The 20,238-nt window shown below is 46.8% G+C and overlaps 1 protein-coding gene across 1 annotated transcript; it reads left to right on the top strand.

The window, feature by feature from the left end:
• Window positions 1-1,410: 1,410 nt before the first annotated feature.
• On the top strand, window positions 1,411-17,093 carry LOC307062188 (2'-5'-oligoadenylate synthase 2-like; the record flags this gene model as incomplete). The annotated part of the gene is made up of 10 exons (XM_079717727.1): window positions 1,411-1,587; window positions 3,623-3,893; window positions 5,871-6,049; window positions 7,453-7,688; window positions 8,183-8,324; window positions 10,530-10,703; window positions 13,146-13,428; window positions 14,621-14,808; window positions 15,804-16,042; window positions 16,925-17,093. 10 exons carry the CDS (start codon window positions 1,411-1,413, stop codon window positions 17,091-17,093), a joined length of 2,058 nt encoding a protein of 685 aa, XP_079573853.1.
• Between the last annotated feature and the right edge of the window lie 3,145 nt (window positions 17,094-20,238).

Below are 20,238 nucleotides of genomic sequence, written 5' to 3'. Positions count from 1 at the left end.
CCTGATTGGATGAGGCCCACCCACATTATAGAGAGTAATCTGCTTTCCTTGAAGTTTACTGATTTAAATGTTGATCTCATCTCAAAAATACCTTCAAAAAAAGATCTAGAAGACTGGCCAAATATCTGAGTACCATGGTCCTAGCCAAGTTAACACAAAATTATTCATCACAACAGAGAAGGGGGTCTGCTTCTGTTCCACCTTGGAGATGTTTGCCTTCTGTGTTACAGAGGAAGCCAGTGGGAGCTGCCTGGGAGTTTCATTTTCATGGTCCTGGACACAAGAGTTGCACGTCTGTCTCCCCTCTGGCCTGTGTGCTCCTGGGCCTGTTTTCCTTCCTTGCTGGGTGGGGTAAGTGCCTGATGAAACCTGGCAGGTGTCCATGTGTGTGCTGAGGAACTGGGCACACAGACACAGACCTCTTGGGACCTGTGTTTGCTCGGTGGCAGAACTAAAACCCGAGTGGCTGAGCCCTTGCCTTGCTGTGTGTCCCTGAACAAGTCAGCGCCCTCTCTGGTCCTCTTTCTCCTCGCTGTTCTCATTAACTCTGAGTTCCCAGGCCATTGGGAACAGGGAGAAGGGGAAAGAGCCTCAAAAGATGACCTCTGGGAAAATACTCTAAAAAAACTATATATAGATATAGGTATAACTGAATCACTTTGCTGTATACCTGAAACTAACACAATATTGTAAATCAGCTATACTTCAATTAAAAAAAAAGACCTTTGGCCCCTATGAAGTTATTTGCTTAACAAACACTTTACAGCTCTAGCCATGTGCCAGGTCCTGTTCTAAGCACTTTGCAAGTCTTTAATCCTTGCATTAAGCCTGTGAGGCAGGTACCATTGTTATCCCCATTTTATAGATGGGGAAATCAAGGAACAAAAAGGACTGGCAATGTGCTCAAGGACACAGATCTCGCATGTATCAAGCCCTCATAGTCCAGCTCCAGAGGCTGCATTTTTTTTTGTGTGTGGTACGCGGGCCTCTCACTGTTGTGGCCTCTCCCGTTGCGGAGCACAGGCTCCGGACGCGCAGGCTCCGGACGCGCAGGCTCAGCGGCCATGGCTCACGGGCCTAGCCGCTCCGTGGCATGTGGGATCTTCCCGGACGGGGGCAGGAACCCGTATCCCCTGTATCGGCAGGCAGACTCCCAGCCACTGCGCCACCAGGGAAGCCCTGGAGGCTGCATTTTTAACCGCAAGTATTCCTTGAGAGCAGCTGAAAGGCTGATCATCACAGCTTGGGGGAGGGCCAAACCCTGGATTGAGGCAGCCAGCTGGGAAGGTTCTGTGAGTTTCCTTTTCCCCAGACATGAGTTTCGGTTTCAGTTTCCAGGCACAGGATTTCCTCATTCTCTTCTGCCTCCAGCTCTGCCATTAGCTGTCGTCTCAGCAGCCAGCCAGAGCAATGGGAAACTGGGAGTCCCATCTCTACAAACAGCCTCCCCAGAGACTGGGTGAGTTTATCCAGGACAACCTGAGGCCCTTTGAAGACTGTCAGAAACAGATCGACCAGACTGTGGACACCATCTGTGCAGTCCTTCAGGAAGCTGAGCAGTTCCCCCTGGTGACCGGTGTGGCCAAAGTGAGTAGAAGGCTGGGGTCAGGGCTTCTGGGACCCAGAAGGCAGATCACCTTTGTGCTGAGCACCTACCGTGTGCCGGGCCCTGGGCACACAAGACATCATCTTGTCTAGCCCCACACTCGAGTGAGATGGTGGGATTATGGTGTAGAGTTTAGGAGTACAGGCTGGGGAGCCGGTTCTACCCCTTACTACTATGTGACCCAGGGCAGGTTGCTTAACCTCTCTGTGCCTCAGTATCTGAATTTGTAAAATGGGAGAGAAATAATACTCATTGCAAAGTGTTATGAGGCTTAAGCACATAATGTTCTTGCACAGGGCTTGGTACAAAGTTAGCGCAGTAAATTAGCTGTGGTTACTTTTATTGTTTTTATCCTCCCCATTTTACAGAGGAGCAAACTGAGTGTACAAGACTTCAGTAAAACTACCCAAGGATGCTCTGTGTCTTCTCAACAGCAAGGGTGGGGAGCTCTCATCAGTTAGAAATGTTTGGTGCTATGGGCACAAATCCCAGGGTTGAGGCTGAAGATTCTGAACCTTTGGGGAAGAAAGGGTGCTGGGAAGGGGCCAGGACCCTAGGGTGGGGAGAGGCTTATGGATGCCCACCACAAACCCCATGCTCTCCGGCACCGGAATCCCACTTCTCTATAGTCACAGTGCTTTCTGGCCTCTGCCCTTACACACACCCACTAGGCCTAGCAGTAAAGATACCTGGACACTTGGTGTCTCCTACCTTGGCCCAGATGAGGAAACTGAAGCGTGGAGAAGTTATTTAATAGCTGGCATCTGACCTGGGATGTTAAGCTCAGGTAATCTGTTTGGGAGCATGCACCCTTAACCACTATACCATCCTACCTCTCAATATTGTTAACTTTTTTCTAATTAAAATATTAATAATACATACAAAAAGTGCACAGATCTAAGTGTACAGCCTGATGGATTGCCACAAACAACATACATGTGTAACCTACACCCAGATCAAGAAATAAAATATTCCCAGCCCTGACCCAAGATCCCCTGAACCCCCAATCTGGTCATTACCCCCAACCCCAGGCAACCACTCTCCTGACTTCTGACAGCATAGCATAGATTAGTTTTGCCTATTTTTAAACTTTGTATAGAGCGACCAACCATCCCAGTTTGCCCGGGACTGAAGGGTTTTCTGGGACATGGGCCTCTTGGTGCTAAGACTGAGCATGTCCAGGGTAAACCAGGCAGGTTGGTCACCCTGTGTAAAAGAAATCATGCACTGTGTGGCTTTAGTGTGTGGGGTTTTTTGACCCATCTGTTGACGATATTTATGTTGTTGTGTGCAGCTGTTGTTTATCATTTCATTGCTGTCGTGTGTTCCATGTATGAATACATCACATTTGTCCATTCTACTGCTGATGGCCATTCGAGTTGCCTCCAGTTTGGGGCTCGTAGGAAAAGTGCTGCTATGGGGCTTCCCTGGTGGTGCAGTGGTTGAGAATCCATCTGCCAATGCAGGGGACACGGGTTTGAGCCCTGGTCCGGGAAGATCCCACATGCCATGGAGCAACTAAGCCCATGTGCCACAACGACTGAGCCTGTGCTCTAGAGCCCGTGAGCCACAACTACTGAGCCCGTGAGCCACAACTACTGAGCCCACGAGCCACAACTACTGAGCCCGCGAGCCACAACTACTGAAGCCCACACGCCTAGAGCATGTGCTGCACAACGAGAGAAGCCACCGCAATGAGAAGCTGGTGCACCACAATGAAGAGTAGCCCCCGTTCGCCGCAACTAGAGAAAGCCCGCGAGCACAGCAACAAAGACCCAACACAGCCAAAAATAATAAATAAATAATACAATAAATAAATTTATTTTTTAAAAAAAGTGCTGCTATGGGCATCCTGATTCAGTTCTTTGGGTGGACAAATGAACATCTGCCACTCCACTTTTAGACTATGTTGACATATGGGGCTTTTGCTTGAGGTGAGAAATATTTCTGCCTGTCGGGGTGCCCTGCGACCCCAAAGGGTTCAGAGTCTCACATCCACTTCTCTGTTGCTGGCAGGGTGGCTCCTATGGCCGGAGGACGGTCTTGAGGGGCAACTCCGATGGTACCCTCGTCATCTTCATCGGTGGCTTTGAACAATTCCAGGATCAGAAGAAAAACCAACATGACCTCCTCAGCAAAATCTGGGCACAGTTGAAACGCTGTGAGCTCACAATGAAGCTGGCAGCCAAGATGGAGATCCAGAGCATCAATGGCAAGCTCACCATCCAGCTGTCCACAAAACAGCAGAGCATCACTTTTGAGATGCTGCCCGCCTTCAACGCTCTGGGTGAGCCCCCCTGTGTGTGTGGTGCGGGGTGGACTTCCGGGTCTGGAGGGGCTTGTCAAGAGAGCAAAGCCAGAAAAAGGGGTGGTAGATAGCCTGGCATCTGAATAAATACCGCTGGTGCTTTCCAAAATGAGGGACCATAGACTTTCTTTCCCTCCTTCCTTTCTTTCTTTCTCTCTCTTTCTTTCTTTCCCTCTCTCTCTCTCTTCCTTTCTTTCTTCTGTTCTTCCTTCCTTCCTTTCTTTCCTTTCTTTTCTCACTGTGTGGCATGCAGGATCTTAGTTCCCCTACCAGGGATGGAACCTGCACCCCCTGCAGTAGAAGTGCGGAGTCTTAACCACTGGACCACCAGGAAAGTCCCGAGAGACCGTTGACTTTCAAAAGAGGAGAGTCCTCCTACCCTGAGCTTACTCTCTTCTGTAGAATTTCTCCCTTAGCTCCTACTTGACTTCGGAGGAAATGTTCTAGACTCTGGAGTAGCGCATCTCAAACTGTGACATGCACACAAAGCACTTGAGAAACGTGTTAAAATGCAGGTTCTGATTCAGGAAATTGGGGTCCAGGATTCTATATTTCTAACCAGTGCCATGATATTGCTGCTGTTCTGTGGACTACCCTGGAGGATTTAGACTAGAATAAATGCTGGTTCGAGGTAGAGGATGGGGCAGACATCTGGGAAAAGTTCAGCTGGAGCAGGTATTTGGAATGTGCCTCTAATCAGGTCAACATCAAGGCAAAGATCTTCCATGGGCAACTATTTGAATGGATAGATGGTTTGGATGGATGGTCGACTGGATAGATGGATGGATGGTTGATTGAATGGGTAAAGACTAAGCATAGTCACAGCTTAGTCTCAAGCATAGGTACATATATTAACACAAACTTAAATACCAGAGCTGGAATTCAACCCCTCATTAAACAAGTGAGGAAGCAGAACGAAATGAATGTGTCCAGGGCCACACAGCCAGTTACTGACAGAACTAGAATAAAAGCCCAGGGCTTCCCTGGTGGCGCAGTGGTTGAGAGTCCGCCTGCCGATGCAGGGGACACGGGTTCGTGCGCCGGTCCCGGAAGATCCCACATGCCGTGGAGCGGCTGGGCCCGTGAGCCATGGCCGCTGAGCCTGCACGTCCAGAGCCTGTGCTCCACAACGGGAGAGGCCACAACAGTGAGAGGCCCGCGTACCGCAAAAAAAAAAAAAGGAAAAAAGAATAAAAGCCCAGGTCTTTTAAGCCCCAGGCCCAGTGCCTTCAAGGTGGACACACACACACACACACACACCCTGACGACTTACATTCACAGAAAGGTGACCTAGTGCAGAGAAAAATGCACCAGTTTGCAAGGTAGGCAGCCTTGAATTCTCATCCTGGACTTACTACTAACCCACTTTTGCCCACTGTAAGATCAAGGCTAGAAACAGCTAACTTGCAGGACCTTTAGGATGATAAGGGTTGAGTATACGTGCCTGACTCAAAGGAAGGCTAGAGTCAAGGTGAAGAGACAGAGTGTGACTCAGAATTCCTAGGAAATCCTGTGTTCTGTCCTCTGGTTCAGAGCACGGTGGCTGGAGATTAGGCCAGAGCGCCCTCTGCTGGCTACACTCCATCTCGCAAAGAATGATGTGAGAACGAGAAATCAGCTCTTCCTCACATGTAGTACCGAGAAGCTGCCACAAGATGGCGGCAGAGCTACACATGCCAAACAGATAACCTTTCCTAGACGGAAACAATAATGGTCGCTTTCTGAGAAAAGTAAACTACTGAGACATTTTTAAATTACTTTCTTTACTAAATATTAGCCTAACTACATTTTACTATCTAGCAGGACAAGCGACCCCTCACCTTTTATGCAAATGCACCAGTCCTCTTACAGATGAAGCAGTGAACGTGTGCTACCAAACCACATCCAGCCTTCTTTGTGGGCTCACCCAGGCCAGGTTCCATGAAAACCAAAAGTTCTGTTTCTGTTTCACACCAGGCTTAAGTGAGAAGCCCAGCCTCTGCATCTATCGAGAGCTCAAAAGATCTTTGGATATGGTGAAAGCCAGACCCGGTGAGTTCTCAATCTGCTTCACTGAACTCCAGGAGAAGTTTTTTAGCAACCATCCCAGCAAGCTGAAGGATTTGATCCTCTTGGTAAAGTACTGGTGTCAAAAGGTAAACTTCAAATTGCATGTCTATTGCTATCATCTGTTTCCCTTTTACTGAGATAATTCACGTTGGGTAAAGTACAACAATGTTAAGAATACAGCTCAGGGATTTCCTGGTGGTCCCATGGTTAAGATGTTGCCCTCGCAGTGCAGGGGGTGCTGGTTCCAACCCTGGTGGGAAAACTAAGATCCCACATGTCGTGTGGGCAAAGAAAAAAAAAAAAGAATACAGCTCAATGTGTTTTTATAACCTTTCAGGCAACACCCAGATCAAAATAGGGCACATTTCCTACGCTCCAGCAGGATGCCCACTCCCAGTCCATACTCCCCCCAAACAAACCACTGTACTAACATCTGTTACCACAACTTAGTTTTGCTTGTTTTTAAACTTGATGTCAATGGAATCATACTGCATGTACTTCGTGTTTGCCATCTTTTGCTCAATATTATGCCTGAGAGATTTGTCTGTGTTGTTGCAGGGAGTAGTGGTTCTTCACTGTTTTGTAGTATTCCATTGTATTAATACCCTGTACATGGATGCGTTCTACTGCTGAGGGACATATGGGTCGTTCCCAAATTGGGGCTATTATGAATTAGGTTGCAGTGGATATTCCCCCTCATGTCCTTTTTTTTTTTTTTTTTTTTTTTTTTTGCGGTATGTGGGCCTCTTGCTGTTGTGGCCTCTCCCTTTGGGGAGCACAGGCTCCGGACGCGCAGGCTCAGCAGCCGTGGCTCACGGGCCCAGCTGCTCCGCGGCATGTGGGATCCTCCCGGACCGGGGCACGAACCCGTGTCCCCTGCATCGGCAGGCGGACTCTCAACCACTGAGCCACCAGGGAAGCCCCCCCTCATGTCCTTTTGTGAATTTAAGCAGTCATTCCACTTGGGTAAATATGCAGGAGTGAGACTGCTCTGCTATAAGGTATACTTTATATATGTATGTGTGTGTGTGTGTGTGTATATATATATATATATACATATATATATACACACACACATATACCTTATATATACACACATTGTACATATATACATTATATATACCTTATCTGTGTATACATACATATATGAATATATATGTATATGTGTATACATATACACATGGCATATATGAATAAATTTGTGGAATATATATATATATATATATAACTTTAGTAAATACGCCCAAATAGTTTTCCCAGATGGTTGTACCAAATCACCCTCCTGTCAGCAGTGTATGACAGTTTCAGGTGCTCCACATTCTTATCAACACTTGCTATTGTCAGTCTATCAAATTTTAGCCACGATATCATTTCAGTCATTGACAGGGGACAGTGACTCCCTATAGACCTTCTAGTTTCTTGATTTCAGACCCCTGGCATGGGCGGAACTGGGTTCCAAATGATCTGCTACACTTTTCTCCTTCCACAGTGCCAGGAAAAGCTGAAGGATTCATCCCTGCTGCCTCCGTATGCACTGGAGCTGCTTACGGTCTATGCCTGGGAACAGGGGTGTGGAGCAGAAGGCTTTGACATAGCTGAAGGCATCAGGACTGTTCTGGAGCTTATCGGGAAGCAGGAGCAGCTGTGTGTCTATTGGACAGTCAACTACAACTTTGAGGATAACACCGTCCGCAACATCCTGCTGGGCCACCTCCGATCCCCGAGGTACCAAGCTTCCCACGGCCCTCTCTCCTTACCTCTCTATCTACATGCCAGGCTGTACCCCCTTAGAATGAGGGTGCATCCCTGTCTTTCCCAGCCAAGGATGCACCAAAAGAATGCCAGCAGCAGTGGGTAGGGAGGCAAAGAGAGGTCTGTCGGAAAGAGGGACGCTTCGATGCTTTTCACATTCTAAACCATTGTCACATTTTGTCCCAAAGCAAACACTTCCCCTCATAGAAGGAACAGGCAAAGAGAGGAGGGGTCAACAGAAAGAGGAGACCGTTTTATTAGGTTATGAATGGAACATGCCTGTAAAGCAGAGAACACTAGACACAGAGAACACCAGGACCAGAGAGGCTAGACATCTTAGACAGAGCATTTCAACAATTAGGAGGAACTGCAGGAGGTAAAATCCAGGTTTCCAGATGCCCAGTCCAGGCCTCTTTCCCCCAAGATGATTTCTTCTCCCAACTGATTTTTTTTAATCAAATTCATAGGCCAGTAATCTTGGATCCAACTGACCCAACCAGTAATGTGAGCAAAGATAAAGCCTGCTGGCAGCTGCTAAAACAAGAAGCGCAAATCTGGTTATCTTCTCTTAGGCTGAACGAGTCACCTGGACTGTCCTGGAATGTTCTGGTGAGAGGACTTTCCAATATAGCTCGTGTCCTGCTGTAGGCAGGGCCCTCCCAATGCTCAGACTGCAGTCTTATCCAAGATCACCGTGAGTTGGTTTCCCAGAGGTGCCATGACAAAGCACCATGCACTGGTGGCTTAAAGCAACAGAAATTTACTCTTTCACAGTTTGGGGGGCTAGAAATCCAAGATCAAGATGTTGACAGGGCCATGCTCCCTCTGAAGTCTCTAGGGAAAAGTCCTTCCTCACCTCTTCCAGCTTCTGGTGGTCGTGAGCAGTCCGTGGCTTGTGGCAGCAACACTCCAATCTCTGCCTCTGTTGTCACATGGCCTTCTCTTGTGTGTCTTCACAATGTCCTCCCTCCAGGCATGTCTGTCTCTGTGTCTCTCTCCTCTTCTTATAAGGACACCAGTCGTACTGGATTAGGGACCACAGTAATGACCTTGTCTTAACTTGATTACCTGTTTGCAAAGACCCTATTTCCATATAAGGTCACATTCGTAGGGCCTAGAGGTTGGGACTTCAACATATCTTTTAGGGGGACACAATTCAGTCTATAACACACCATTAGGGACCTCCCCTTCCATTAAAATGATAGTAAAGTGCAAAAGTGAACAAAGAGAAAAGGCGGGCACCTGCAGATGAGAGATTTCAATTAGTTTCTGCAAGAGAGAAAGCAGATGAGAAGGTAGTGACAGATGAAATGGAGCAGAACCCAAGAGACGTGGGTGGCACTCACCCCTGCGGATGCTGGGACAACCTCTGAGCTCTACTGAAGCAGGCGTTGGGGGCGAGAGTGAGAAGCGAGGCTGCAAATGGGAGAACTAATGAAGGGCCAGATGCATTGGTTTTTCCCTCCCCTCCCCCAAAGGAGAAGCACATCTATCAACACAAAGTTGATCATATCCGCAAAGTCCCGTTTTCCATATAGGGTAACATAGTCATAGAGCAGGACGTGGACTTTGTGTGTCGGGGGGGGATATCACTATTCTCCCTCCCACTAGCAAGAAGTAAACTGCCTCTGCAGACTGAGGCCTGACCAGAGCATGCAGAACAGGGAAGAAAAGATGCTCAGGTGAGGTGTCATGACCTGTGGTCCATGGAGCACATCCCATCTGATGTTTTCTACTGAAGAGGAGAGAACTTCACTTTTATGCAGGTGTCAGACCCCATTTAGACATCAGAATATGGTTTCCTTCCAAAAGTGACCACAGGTACAAGGGAGTGAGCAGGCCCCACCCTCCACAGTCCCATTGGATTAGAGAACAGGTAACTGTCCCTTCAGACTGAACACACAGCCCCTCTGACTCCAGGACAGCCCTCTCTTCAACACACTTAGAGGGAACAGCATCCCCTGGTGTGGAGGGTTGAATAGTGTCCCGCAAAATTCATGTCCACCCAGATCCTCAGAATGTGACCTTCTTTGGAAGTAGGGTCTGTGCAGGTATTACCAGTTAAGAGGTCATCCTGGATCAGCGTGGACCCTGAATCCAATGACTGGTGCCCTTAGAAGAAGACACACAGGCACACAGACATAGAAGGGAGAAAGCCACGTGACAACGGAGGCAGGAGTCAGCGTGATGCAGCCACAAGACAAAGAAGGCCGTGGACTGGAAGCTGGAAGCTGGAAGACACAAGGAAGGATTTCCCCTAGAGCCTTTGGCCTGCCTACACTTTTATTGCGGACGTCTAGAAACGTGATTTGTTACGGCAGTTCAGGGAAACCAATCCACCTGGGCACAGGGTGTTTAACAGAGGCTGATAGAACCTTGAAGAAGGAATAATGTGATCATCAGAAGTCAAAACTACCTGTAATAAATGGGAAAAGAAGGGAGGAAGAGAGCCGCACGAGAGGCCAAGAGGTGCCGGCGGCCGTTTGTGGACGAGCCCAGAACAGAAAGTGGAAACCAGACAGTAATTTGGAGCCAGGTCTTCACAGACCTGTTGGGAGAAGGATCCAGATCCCTTCTAGAGGGCAAGAGGAGCAACTAGAAGAGCTTCTGTTTCTGGGGGACCTGGGGTACCACCCGAAACCCTCAGATATGCTCTTGGGATATGTCAGTGCAAGAACTCAGGATGACAAAGGTACCAGCAGGAGAGTTGAGAGCGGGAGGTTAGAGAGGGGGGAACAGAGCAGGCAGGGGAGGAAGCGGGGCTGGGGGTCGGGTGGCTGGCACGGGGCGTCTCACAGCGGGCTCCTTCCACAGCCTGCACCGCTCTACGTGACCCCAGGCCATCTTCTCGACAAGTTCATCAAGGACTTTCTCCAGCCCAACAGGACTTTCCTTGATCAGATCAAGAAAGCTGTTGACGTCATCTGTAAGTTCCTTAAAGAAAATTGCTTTCGACATTCGACTACAAAGTGTCAGAAGATTGTCAAGGTGAGCAATGGCCTTTCTCTTTGTGACTGGTGGGGACTCAGCCGTTCCTATAGCTCTGCAATGCTCGTGACCACTGGGAACGTGAGGACAAAGGACGAGGGAGGGAAGCTGGGGAGATGGGCGGCTAGGACCCTGGTTTTCAGTGGAGGGTGCTGATGCACTGCTTACGTCATGCACAATAGACTTCTGGGGGGCGCACATTGTGCGGCTTGCGGCATGCTAGTTCCCGGACCAGGGATTGAACTCGGCCCACGGCAGTGAAAGTGCCGAGTTCTAATCACAATAGACTTCGGATTCTGTGTTAACCTCCGAGAACTGCTGGCAACGCTTGCCAGTGCTTGGCTTGTGGTGCATCACTCCACCCTGCCTCCCTCTCCCCGTCCCCTTCTCCTCTGGGTCTTTCTTCTCTTCCCTTCTAAGAACACTTATCATTGGATTTAGGGCCCGCAGATCCCTAACTTAATTACATCTATAAAGACCCTTTTTCCAGATAACATCACATTCACACATGTTGCCAGCAGACATCTCTTTTTGGGGGGGCCACCATTCAGACCACAGCAGATTCTAAGCTCCATGTGTATTAAACCAAAAAAGTGACTGTCTTCCTAGTTTCAATTCATCCCATCAACTGAGCTAGAGATTCAGCAGATGGGGCCATTCTTGTCCAAGACTCCAAGGTCACGCACTGACACACTTGCCTCCGTCTGTTGGCCACCAACCAGATAACTGTGTGTCCGGGGTCACAAGAAGGGAGGGAGAAAAGTGCTGACCTGTGAGCAAAAACATTTGCCGTGATGCAAAAGAACAGTTCTGTGTGCATGCTGCCCTGGGACGGGTCTGGGGACCAGTACCGACGTCCCATGCGCCATGAGTAAAATGTCTCACGAGGTTAATTTGAGGGAAAACAAGACTGGCTGTGTTCATGGTCAGTGAACCATTGTTGAGGCACTCATTTTGTCCTCTCCTTCCCCAGCCTCTCATTAACATGATAGTAAATAAATAAGAAACGTTAATGACACATCAAAGAAGAAAATAGGAAGAGAGCCTTTGGCCAATAAGAAGTTGCTTTCTATCTTCCTGAAGTTGGTTGCAAGAAAGAGTTGTCTGCTGAGGTGATGAGGGAGATGCCACCTGGAGGATGTAGGGAGGGGGCTGTGGCCCGTGAGACCAGCTGCATGAATGAAGTGGCATGGACCAGGGATTGATTGAGCATCTGTGTACAGGAAGCTCCACTCCCTCCCCTCACCTCCTAGGCCATGTAGCCAGGCATTCACTACCCATGGGTAAAATAAACATTGCCTTTGCAGAAATCAAATGAGCTTTCTGGGGAAAACCAGGAAAGCATGCATGAGGGTTGATTCTCAGAGCAAATCCCACCAAGCTGTGGCATTGAGAGAGCTCCTTGCAAAGCTGGCTTCTCCCCGACTCACCCTCAAAGAAGCCCATCAGCTAGGGAGCTGTGCCTTCAGGCAGAACTTCACAAAACAGACAGAATGAACCTGTGTGCCTGCCTAAGCTGCCTCATGCAGAGCTTGGCAAGCCAGGGCCAGCGAGCTAAGAGTGGTTTTACATTTTTACATAGTTGATTTATTTCAGATCACAGGAATTCAAATAAAGCTACATACTCCTTTTTGTTTGTTTGTCCAGTATACTGTAAATGGACATCTTGAGGACTATATTTCATAAGATCAAGTATGCAAAGGGATCTATATAATGTCTCACAGAGCACATTCAGCTGATATTAATACAGTGCCTTGTGTTTAAAATTTGCTCATTGCATATTGATTCATTCAAATTTTGTTTTATCTAGGGGGAAAATTTTAGATTTTCACTATTGAGGATTTTTTTTCTCATATGGTCTCTTTTTAAAATTTATTTATGTTTATTGAAGTATAGTTGCTGTACAATATTATATGTTACAGGTGTACAGTATAGTGATTCACAATTTTTAAAGGTTATACTCCATTTATAGTTATTATAAAATATTGGCTATATACCCCATGTTGTACAATATAACCTTGTAGCTTATTTTATTGCTAATAGTTTATACCTCTTACGTCCCCACCCCTGTAGTGCCCCTCCCCACTTCCCTTTCCCCACTGTAACCACTAGTTTGTTCTCCATGTCTGTGAGTCTGTAAAGCTACGTAGTCTTTACCAGAAATCTTCAGGAAGTTGACTTGAGAAGCAGGTCATTTATAACTAGCCCATCCATTGTTTGTGGGCAAATTCACACATCAAATGGCATGAGATGAGCCACCTTTGGAACCAGATGATTCTATTTAGAAAATGAAACACTCTGCTTCAGAATCAGCCCTAACTGGAGACTCGAACTTGGCACTGCTCCGGGCAACCTCATTAATTAGCCCAACGGGCGCCAGCCCATGGAGGGAGGGCTCAAGCTCTAGAAAATGCTGTATCTCGATTTGCCTTGCTTCCCTAGGGGGGGTCAACCGCCAAAGGCACGGCTCTGAAGAGTGGCTCCGATGCCGACCTTGTTGTGTTCGTGGACTCGCTGAAAAGCTACACCTCCCAGAAAAATGAGAGATGCAACATCATCAAGGAAATCCATAAGCAACTGGAAGCCTGTCAGCAGGAGAAGGATTTTGAAGTGAAGTTTGAGATTTCAAAATGGAAGGCTCCCCGGGTGCTGAGCTTCACTCTGAAATCCAAAGTCCTCAACGAAAGTGTTGACTTTGATGTGCTGCCTGCATTTAATGCCCTAGGTAAGACTCCTAAGATTTGAGCTTCTGGAAGAGGAAGAGGGATTCTGGTGTGATGGGGGTGGGGGGTGGGGGTAGGGAAAGTCACGTGACTTACTAATCGGACCTGGTCCAGTGCCCCAACAGGTGGCATTCATAATGATAGCAATACCTTACACCTGTATACATTTTCATTCTCATTTATTTTATCCCTATGACGGCCAGAACCCACATCTTATACTCCCATGGTGTCATTCACAACATCTATCAAAGAATGGGGTACACAGGAATTCAGTACACATTTATAGATAAAATGCCTCAAGTATTAGGGAAGGAAATGAAAAAACAGACTGTGGGAGAAATTCTGAGGCAAAGACAGGAAATCTGGGTGTTCGCCTTCAATCTTAGGCAAAAACTCCTTTAGAAATTCAATTCGTGAGTGACAGATACACAATGGTGTATTAAAAGAAACCAAGGCTATTTCAGGCATTTTCCAAATCAAAATCAAGAAGACTCTGGTACCTTCCCTCTGAATGGTTCTTAGGGTCTTTAGAGAGGAAATGACAGTATATAGATAAGGGGTCAGCTAACTTTTTAAATAAAAGGCAAGATAGCACATATTTTCAGCTTTAAGGACCATAAGGTATCTGTCACAACTGCTCAACTCTGCCTTTGTAGCTTGAAAACAGCCATAGACGATACATTAATAAGTGGGCGTGACTGTGTCCCGATGAAACTTTATTTACAAAAACAAGCAAGCGGCCAGATTTAGTCTGGGGGCCACAGTTTGCAAACTTCAGATCAGCACTGTCCAGAAGGCCTTTCTGGGATAACGAAAATGTCCTGTATCTGTGTTCTGTATCTATTGAGGGCTTGAAATGTTGCTAGTACGAGTAAGGAACTAAATTTTTCATTTGATTTTCCTTTAATGAGTTTGAATGCAAATAGCCACCTTGGCTGATGGCTACCCTATTGGACAGTGCAGGTCTAGATAACGCTTTAATAATAAATACCACCTATACTCATATAAACCATGTAATTTTTAATATCTCATTACTCTGGGGATGCCCCCGATATCTTAGACATCAGTAATTCACACACACTAATAGAGTTCAAAATAATTTCCCAGAATTAAATTATAGTTGTCAACAGTGTTTTGAAATCTGTTACGTTCTATACAGATTAAAGCATAATGTAAATTTCTTCCCCATGTTAGGTGAACTGAAGTCTGGCTCTACACCCAGCCCCAGGATCTATGCTGACCTCATCTCTTTGCATAAATCCTCAGACGCCCTGGGGGGAGAATTTTCTACCTGTTTCACGGAGCTACAGCGCAATTTCGTTTGCTCCCGGCCCACCAAACTGAAGGATTTAATTCGCCTGGTGAAGCACTGGTACAAATTGGTATGACAGCTCTTGTCCTGGCCATCTGGTTATTATTTTTATCAGTACTCTGTGACCATGAAACCAGCACTTACCAGGGGCTCACTGTCTCCCATGCTGGGGGCTGGACCACATTACAGAATCTTCCCACGCCTAACCCTGAGTATCTTTGTGGAGTTCCCATCACTAACCCCATTGAGATGGGTCATATGTAAGCATCCCCCACCAACAAAGCTGCTACCCATGGTTTATTTTGCTTTTCTCTGACACCCAAAGAATTCTGCAGGAATCCAAGTTATCGTGCCTCCAAAGGGCAGATGAAGTTGGGATTTTCATGCCTACAAGTCACCAGCATGGCTTATCTGCTGCTGGGTGTCCATAATTAATAGACACAGATGCTACCTCTTGGAAGGCAGGTTGAAGCGACAGGCAGCACCAGGGGCTGCATTTTCTATACTGGTTCGCCTCCCTTCACTCCCATCAGTCTTGCTCACAGGGTAGTTTCTGAGTATTTTCATGACAGCAGACACCCAGCACAATAGCAGCTCTTTCAGGAGATGTCTCCTTTCTGTGTCCAGCTTCCTGAAACCCGAGGAGACCAGGGTGCTCAGAGTGCTCAGGGCTACAGGGTGACCTTGAGCAAGTCACATCACGTCCCCATGACTTCATCATGGCGACCTCTGCCCGCTGTGTAGGGATGTTGGGGGATCAGGAATAAGTGATGTAGGTGGAATGTCTGGCCCCATAGTTAGCACACAGTGGGTCTTTAGTAAATGGTACTATGTTATAACTCTAGGAAGTCACATAAAGCCAAAGCACAACAAAGCAGCCTGCGTGGGCTGCCTTTAAGCTGCCGAGTGACCCTTCCCAGACCAGTCCCAGCACTGCGTCTCAAGACTCGGGTGCCCTACTGTGGCCCCAGCAGTCCTTCATGTGCACCCTCTACGGCTCTTGCTACACTCATTTCACCTTCCTGCTTTAACCAGTATCGTCTGATGTTTCCACTCTTCCCTCAGTGTGGAAGCAAACTGAAGCAAAAGGGGTCTCTGCCCCCCAAATATGCCTTGGAGCTGCTCACCATCTATGCCTGGGAGCAGGGGAGTGGGGCGCAGGATTTTGACACGGCCGAAGGTTTCCGGACGGTCCTGGAGCTGGTCACAAAATATCGGCATCTCTGTGTCTTCTGGACGGTCAACTACAGATTTGACGATGAGATTGTGAGGAACTTCCTCCTGACCCAGATCCAGAGAACCAGGTGCCCCAAACCTCAGCCCCCTCCATTTCTTAGCCTGATTCCCTCCAATGCTATTTTGGTGACCTGAATTCACCTCCCACGGGGTCCTGATCTGTTATTCCTCATATGAAACTGAGAAGGGAATGTGCCGACCATCAGAACCGCCCACAGTCTCCAGGGGTAAAATCCCAGGGAGGCAGGAGAAATGTCATCCAGGGGGAATAAAGAAGGAAGGACCAAGGTACCAGGTCCCTGAGTTGCTTTCATCTTTCTAGGTCAGAGGGAAAAGCATGGATTCATTAGCAGGTCTAAAAGGTGTGGAAGTTGGAAGTGTGTTCCTGAGAAATAATGCTATTATTTGCTGCCGGTGTATCCTGCAGGCTGTTTATTAAATCAGGTTTTATCTCCCCTTTCCAACCTCCATCCCACAAAACCTTTATCCTTCAAGAATAGGAAGGAATCTTAATGTATCCACTCAGCACCAGCAGCAGGGAACCAAAACAGTGGAAGCAAAAGAAAAGAGAAGAGAGAAAAGAAAGAAACATTGAGAAAGAATAGAGGAGAAAAAAAAAAGACAACAAGATACCGTGGCTTGCCTACCATGGGTGTGACCTACTTGACAGTAGAGTTGATTAAATGATACATTATATTTCAGTTGCCCTAGCATGGACAGATGTTTATAGAATGCCTTCATGTGTATAATAATGAACAGCTTTCAAATCTTTTCTGACAAATATGATTTAATTCTAGGAAATCACTCTGAACTGTATCGGTACATTTGAATTACAGACATCTAAGCTAGAAAGACACATTGGTTTATTACGAAGAGTAGAATGGGCCCCCAATTCTGAGGCCACTGGTTCTAAAAAGCATGCCTCTAATGACGTCTAATCTCTCATTTAGGCCTGTGATCTTGGACCCAGCCGATCCTACTGGCGACGTGGGTGGAGGGGACCGTTGGTGTTGGCATCTTCTAGCAGAAGAAGCTACTAAATGGTTGTCGTCTCTCTGTTTCAAAGATGGGTTGGATTGTCCCATACAATCGTGGAAAGTGCCAGTAAGAATCATCTAAAGGAAGTGTCATCTGGAGATTACCCTGGGACAGGCTTAAATCAAAGAGCTTCCCTGCTATAGCAACTTGGGAATCACTCAGCCACAAATAACAGATAGCCCAACTCAGGAGCTTAAACGATTGGGTTTTTTCTTTCCATAACAAGAAATCCTAAGGCAGGCAATCTAGGACTCACACAACAGCTCCGTTGGACTTTCCCCAGGAGCAGATAATCTCCACCATGGCACTTGGTATTCGGGGCTGGATAGTTCTTTGTGGTGGGGGCTGTCTTGGGTAGTGTAAGATGTTGGGCTACATCCCTGGTCTCTACCCACCAGATGCAGTAGCACCACCCCCGAGTGCAACAACCGAAAATGCCTCCAGACATGACCAAGTGTCCCCTGGGGCACACTCATCCCCAGCTCTTCCTGGCTCCACCCTCTTTAGTCGTTCATTTGAGTCTTCATGGCACTGAGAGTGGCTATTGCACCTCCAGGTGGCGGGTTCACGGTCAGGTTGGAGGAACAGAAAGGGGGAGGATACCCACCCAGGGTATCTTATTAGAAGCCTCATCCAGCAAACTCTCTTACATTTCAAGTTGCAGCTACCTATAACTTAAAAGTGGCTCCAAAAAGGGGGGCGAAGACAGCTGTGAATGGGAGTTGGGTCAGCCAGCCAAGAGTGCCTGCCACCCCTGTCCAAAGCTCCACCACCAACCAAGATACCTGCCACCAGGCATACTTGGTTCCCCCATCAGGTTCTCTGTCAACAAGTACCCAAAATTGTCCCTGGTAATAGTCATCTTCTCAGATACACTTCCTTCTTTCTTTTTTTTTTTTTTTTCTGTCTCTTTTAACCAATGGTTCTAACTGCTTGGATATGTATTATTCTTGCACATATATTTCTTTCTTTCTAGACAATGCAGTCACCAGGAAGTTGCGGAGCAGGGATACATTCTATTGTCAGTGAGATGCACTTATTCAGAAGGTGTAGATACCTGGAATAATAATGCTGGAAGAAACTTCTAGAGACCACCAGGCAATTGCTTTTTTTTTTTTTTATGGTTAATAAACTACAAAATTTACAAACCCAAGCCTGAATGAACAGTATTACTGCACTTCATATTATCATTATTGGTATAACATATTAGGCATGATTGATAGCAAAAATCATTGCACATAATAAATATTGTGCTTTATTTAGAAAGATGACTTATAAGCACTGCCATAGGCCTGCTAGATAGGGCTTTGATTTTCTAATAATACTATTAAGTTATCTAATCTATTCAAAATAGCTTGACCTGATGGCCACAATCTATGTTTTTCAGATGACTCATATGATTAGAAATTTGGCTTATGACTAAGGCACGAAGCTGTTTTCTAGGAAAAGTTATTATCATCGTCAATGGGTCAGCCCACAAAGGTAATTTGTCCTCTCAAACACTGTCTGAAGCACGACGCCCCCTCTGCCCTCTCTGTTCGGCAGAAGAGGAGAGCGGAAATCCCACCATGTGCTTTATACCATGACTGGCTGCTTTCAGGCCCCTTGAGGAGGCGGTTCTGAGGAGCTAATCTCTGGTCCTCTTCTTTCTCTGTAATCTCATCTGAACAATTTAATGCACATCCATGGCCTCCCCCACCCCTGACAGGCAATTGCTTTTAAAGAATCGGTTCACTGTGTGAAAGAGTAGCCCATTCTTCCCTTGACGGTCCCCACTACTCCTTTCCTCGCTTCTCCAACTCCTCTTGAAATCAAGACCTCCATGTCCTTCGTAAAGTCTCACCTCGCCTTGCTGAAGTCTTGTTCCGTGTGTGACCTCCATTATTAAAAACATTTGCTCTCGTCCAGGCTTATGTGCACTGTATTTGTCAACCATTCTGTAGTTTCCCAATTACTAACTCCTTCCTTTGCCTTCAAGTCTTAGAAGAGGGCTCTTTTCCCAAAGTGAAGCCCTTCACCTGCCCCTTTGTTCCCGTAATTCCATGATCTTGCTCTCATACTCCTCCACCCCACCCGCCACCTGTCTCTTTTCCTCTGTACCCAAAACCCTGTCTGCCCCTGCCGAACAGAGGTCTCTGAAACCAGTAATGAGCTGGCCTCTTCTTACACCTGCAAACTCTCCAAAGGCTTGGCTTATAACTGTTGAGATAGATGATAGATAGATAGATAGATAGATATCAGCAGTTGTTTTATATATACATAAAATATACTATACATGTATATATATAACTGTTGTCATTTCCTTCTGAGCCGACCTTTTCTCCCCCATCCATGAGTATCTTCTTGCCAAATCTAAAGGCTTTATCCTCTGGCTTTAGCTTCCAAGATACTTGAAGATCTAAGTGCTTTAACCTCATATATCCACTTAACGTTTCATTACTGCCACATACACCAACTTGCTTGTCATATAAGAAAGAATAGGTCTGATCTTTTCCCCAGTTCCAAGCTTCAAAAAACCCTTGGAATTTCCAGATAGGGTGTATTTTGTATTCATAAGGAGCCTCTTTCAACCCTCCCTGAGTTACGCTAACGAGGTGTGTGTCCTTAGATAGTTTCAAAGGATGGGCTGGCCATGCCAGAAATGCCAAGTGTGTGATGAGAGGGTTGAAACTTTCAGCCCCACCCCCTCCCCCAACCTTCCAAGAGAACAGGAGGGCTGGAGATTGAATCCAAGCACATGGCTAGTGATTTAATCAATCGTGCCTTTGTAATGAAACCCTAATAAAAACTCTGGACAACGAGGTTTCCTGGTTGTTGAGCATATGGATGTATCATGAAGATAACACATCCTGACCCCAAGTGGATGGGAGCTTTTGTGCTCACGAGCCTTCCGGCCCTCACCCCCTATGTATCTCCTCATCTGGCTGTTCATTTGTATCCTTTATAATAAAATGGTGATTGTAAGTATAGCACTTTCCTGAGTTCTGTGAGCCATTCTAATGAATTATTGAACCTGAGGGGGTGGTCATGGGAACCCCTGAATTTGTAGCCAAGTCAGGCAGAAGTCAGTGTTGTCTGCAGCTGGGATCTGAAGTGGGGACAATCTTGTTGGGACCTTGCCCTTTAACCTGTAGGGTCTGCCCCACCTTCAAGTAATGTCAGAATTGAATTGAATCATTGTAGGACACCCGATTGGTGTCAGTGAGTTGGTGTTGGAATGCACCAC

Source organism: Hyperoodon ampullatus (assembly GCF_949752795.1).
Source record: "Hyperoodon ampullatus genome assembly, chromosome: 13".
NCBI lineage: Eukaryota > Metazoa > Chordata > Mammalia > Artiodactyla > Ziphiidae > Hyperoodon > Hyperoodon ampullatus.
This window is presented reverse-complemented; position numbering and strand designations above follow the sequence as displayed.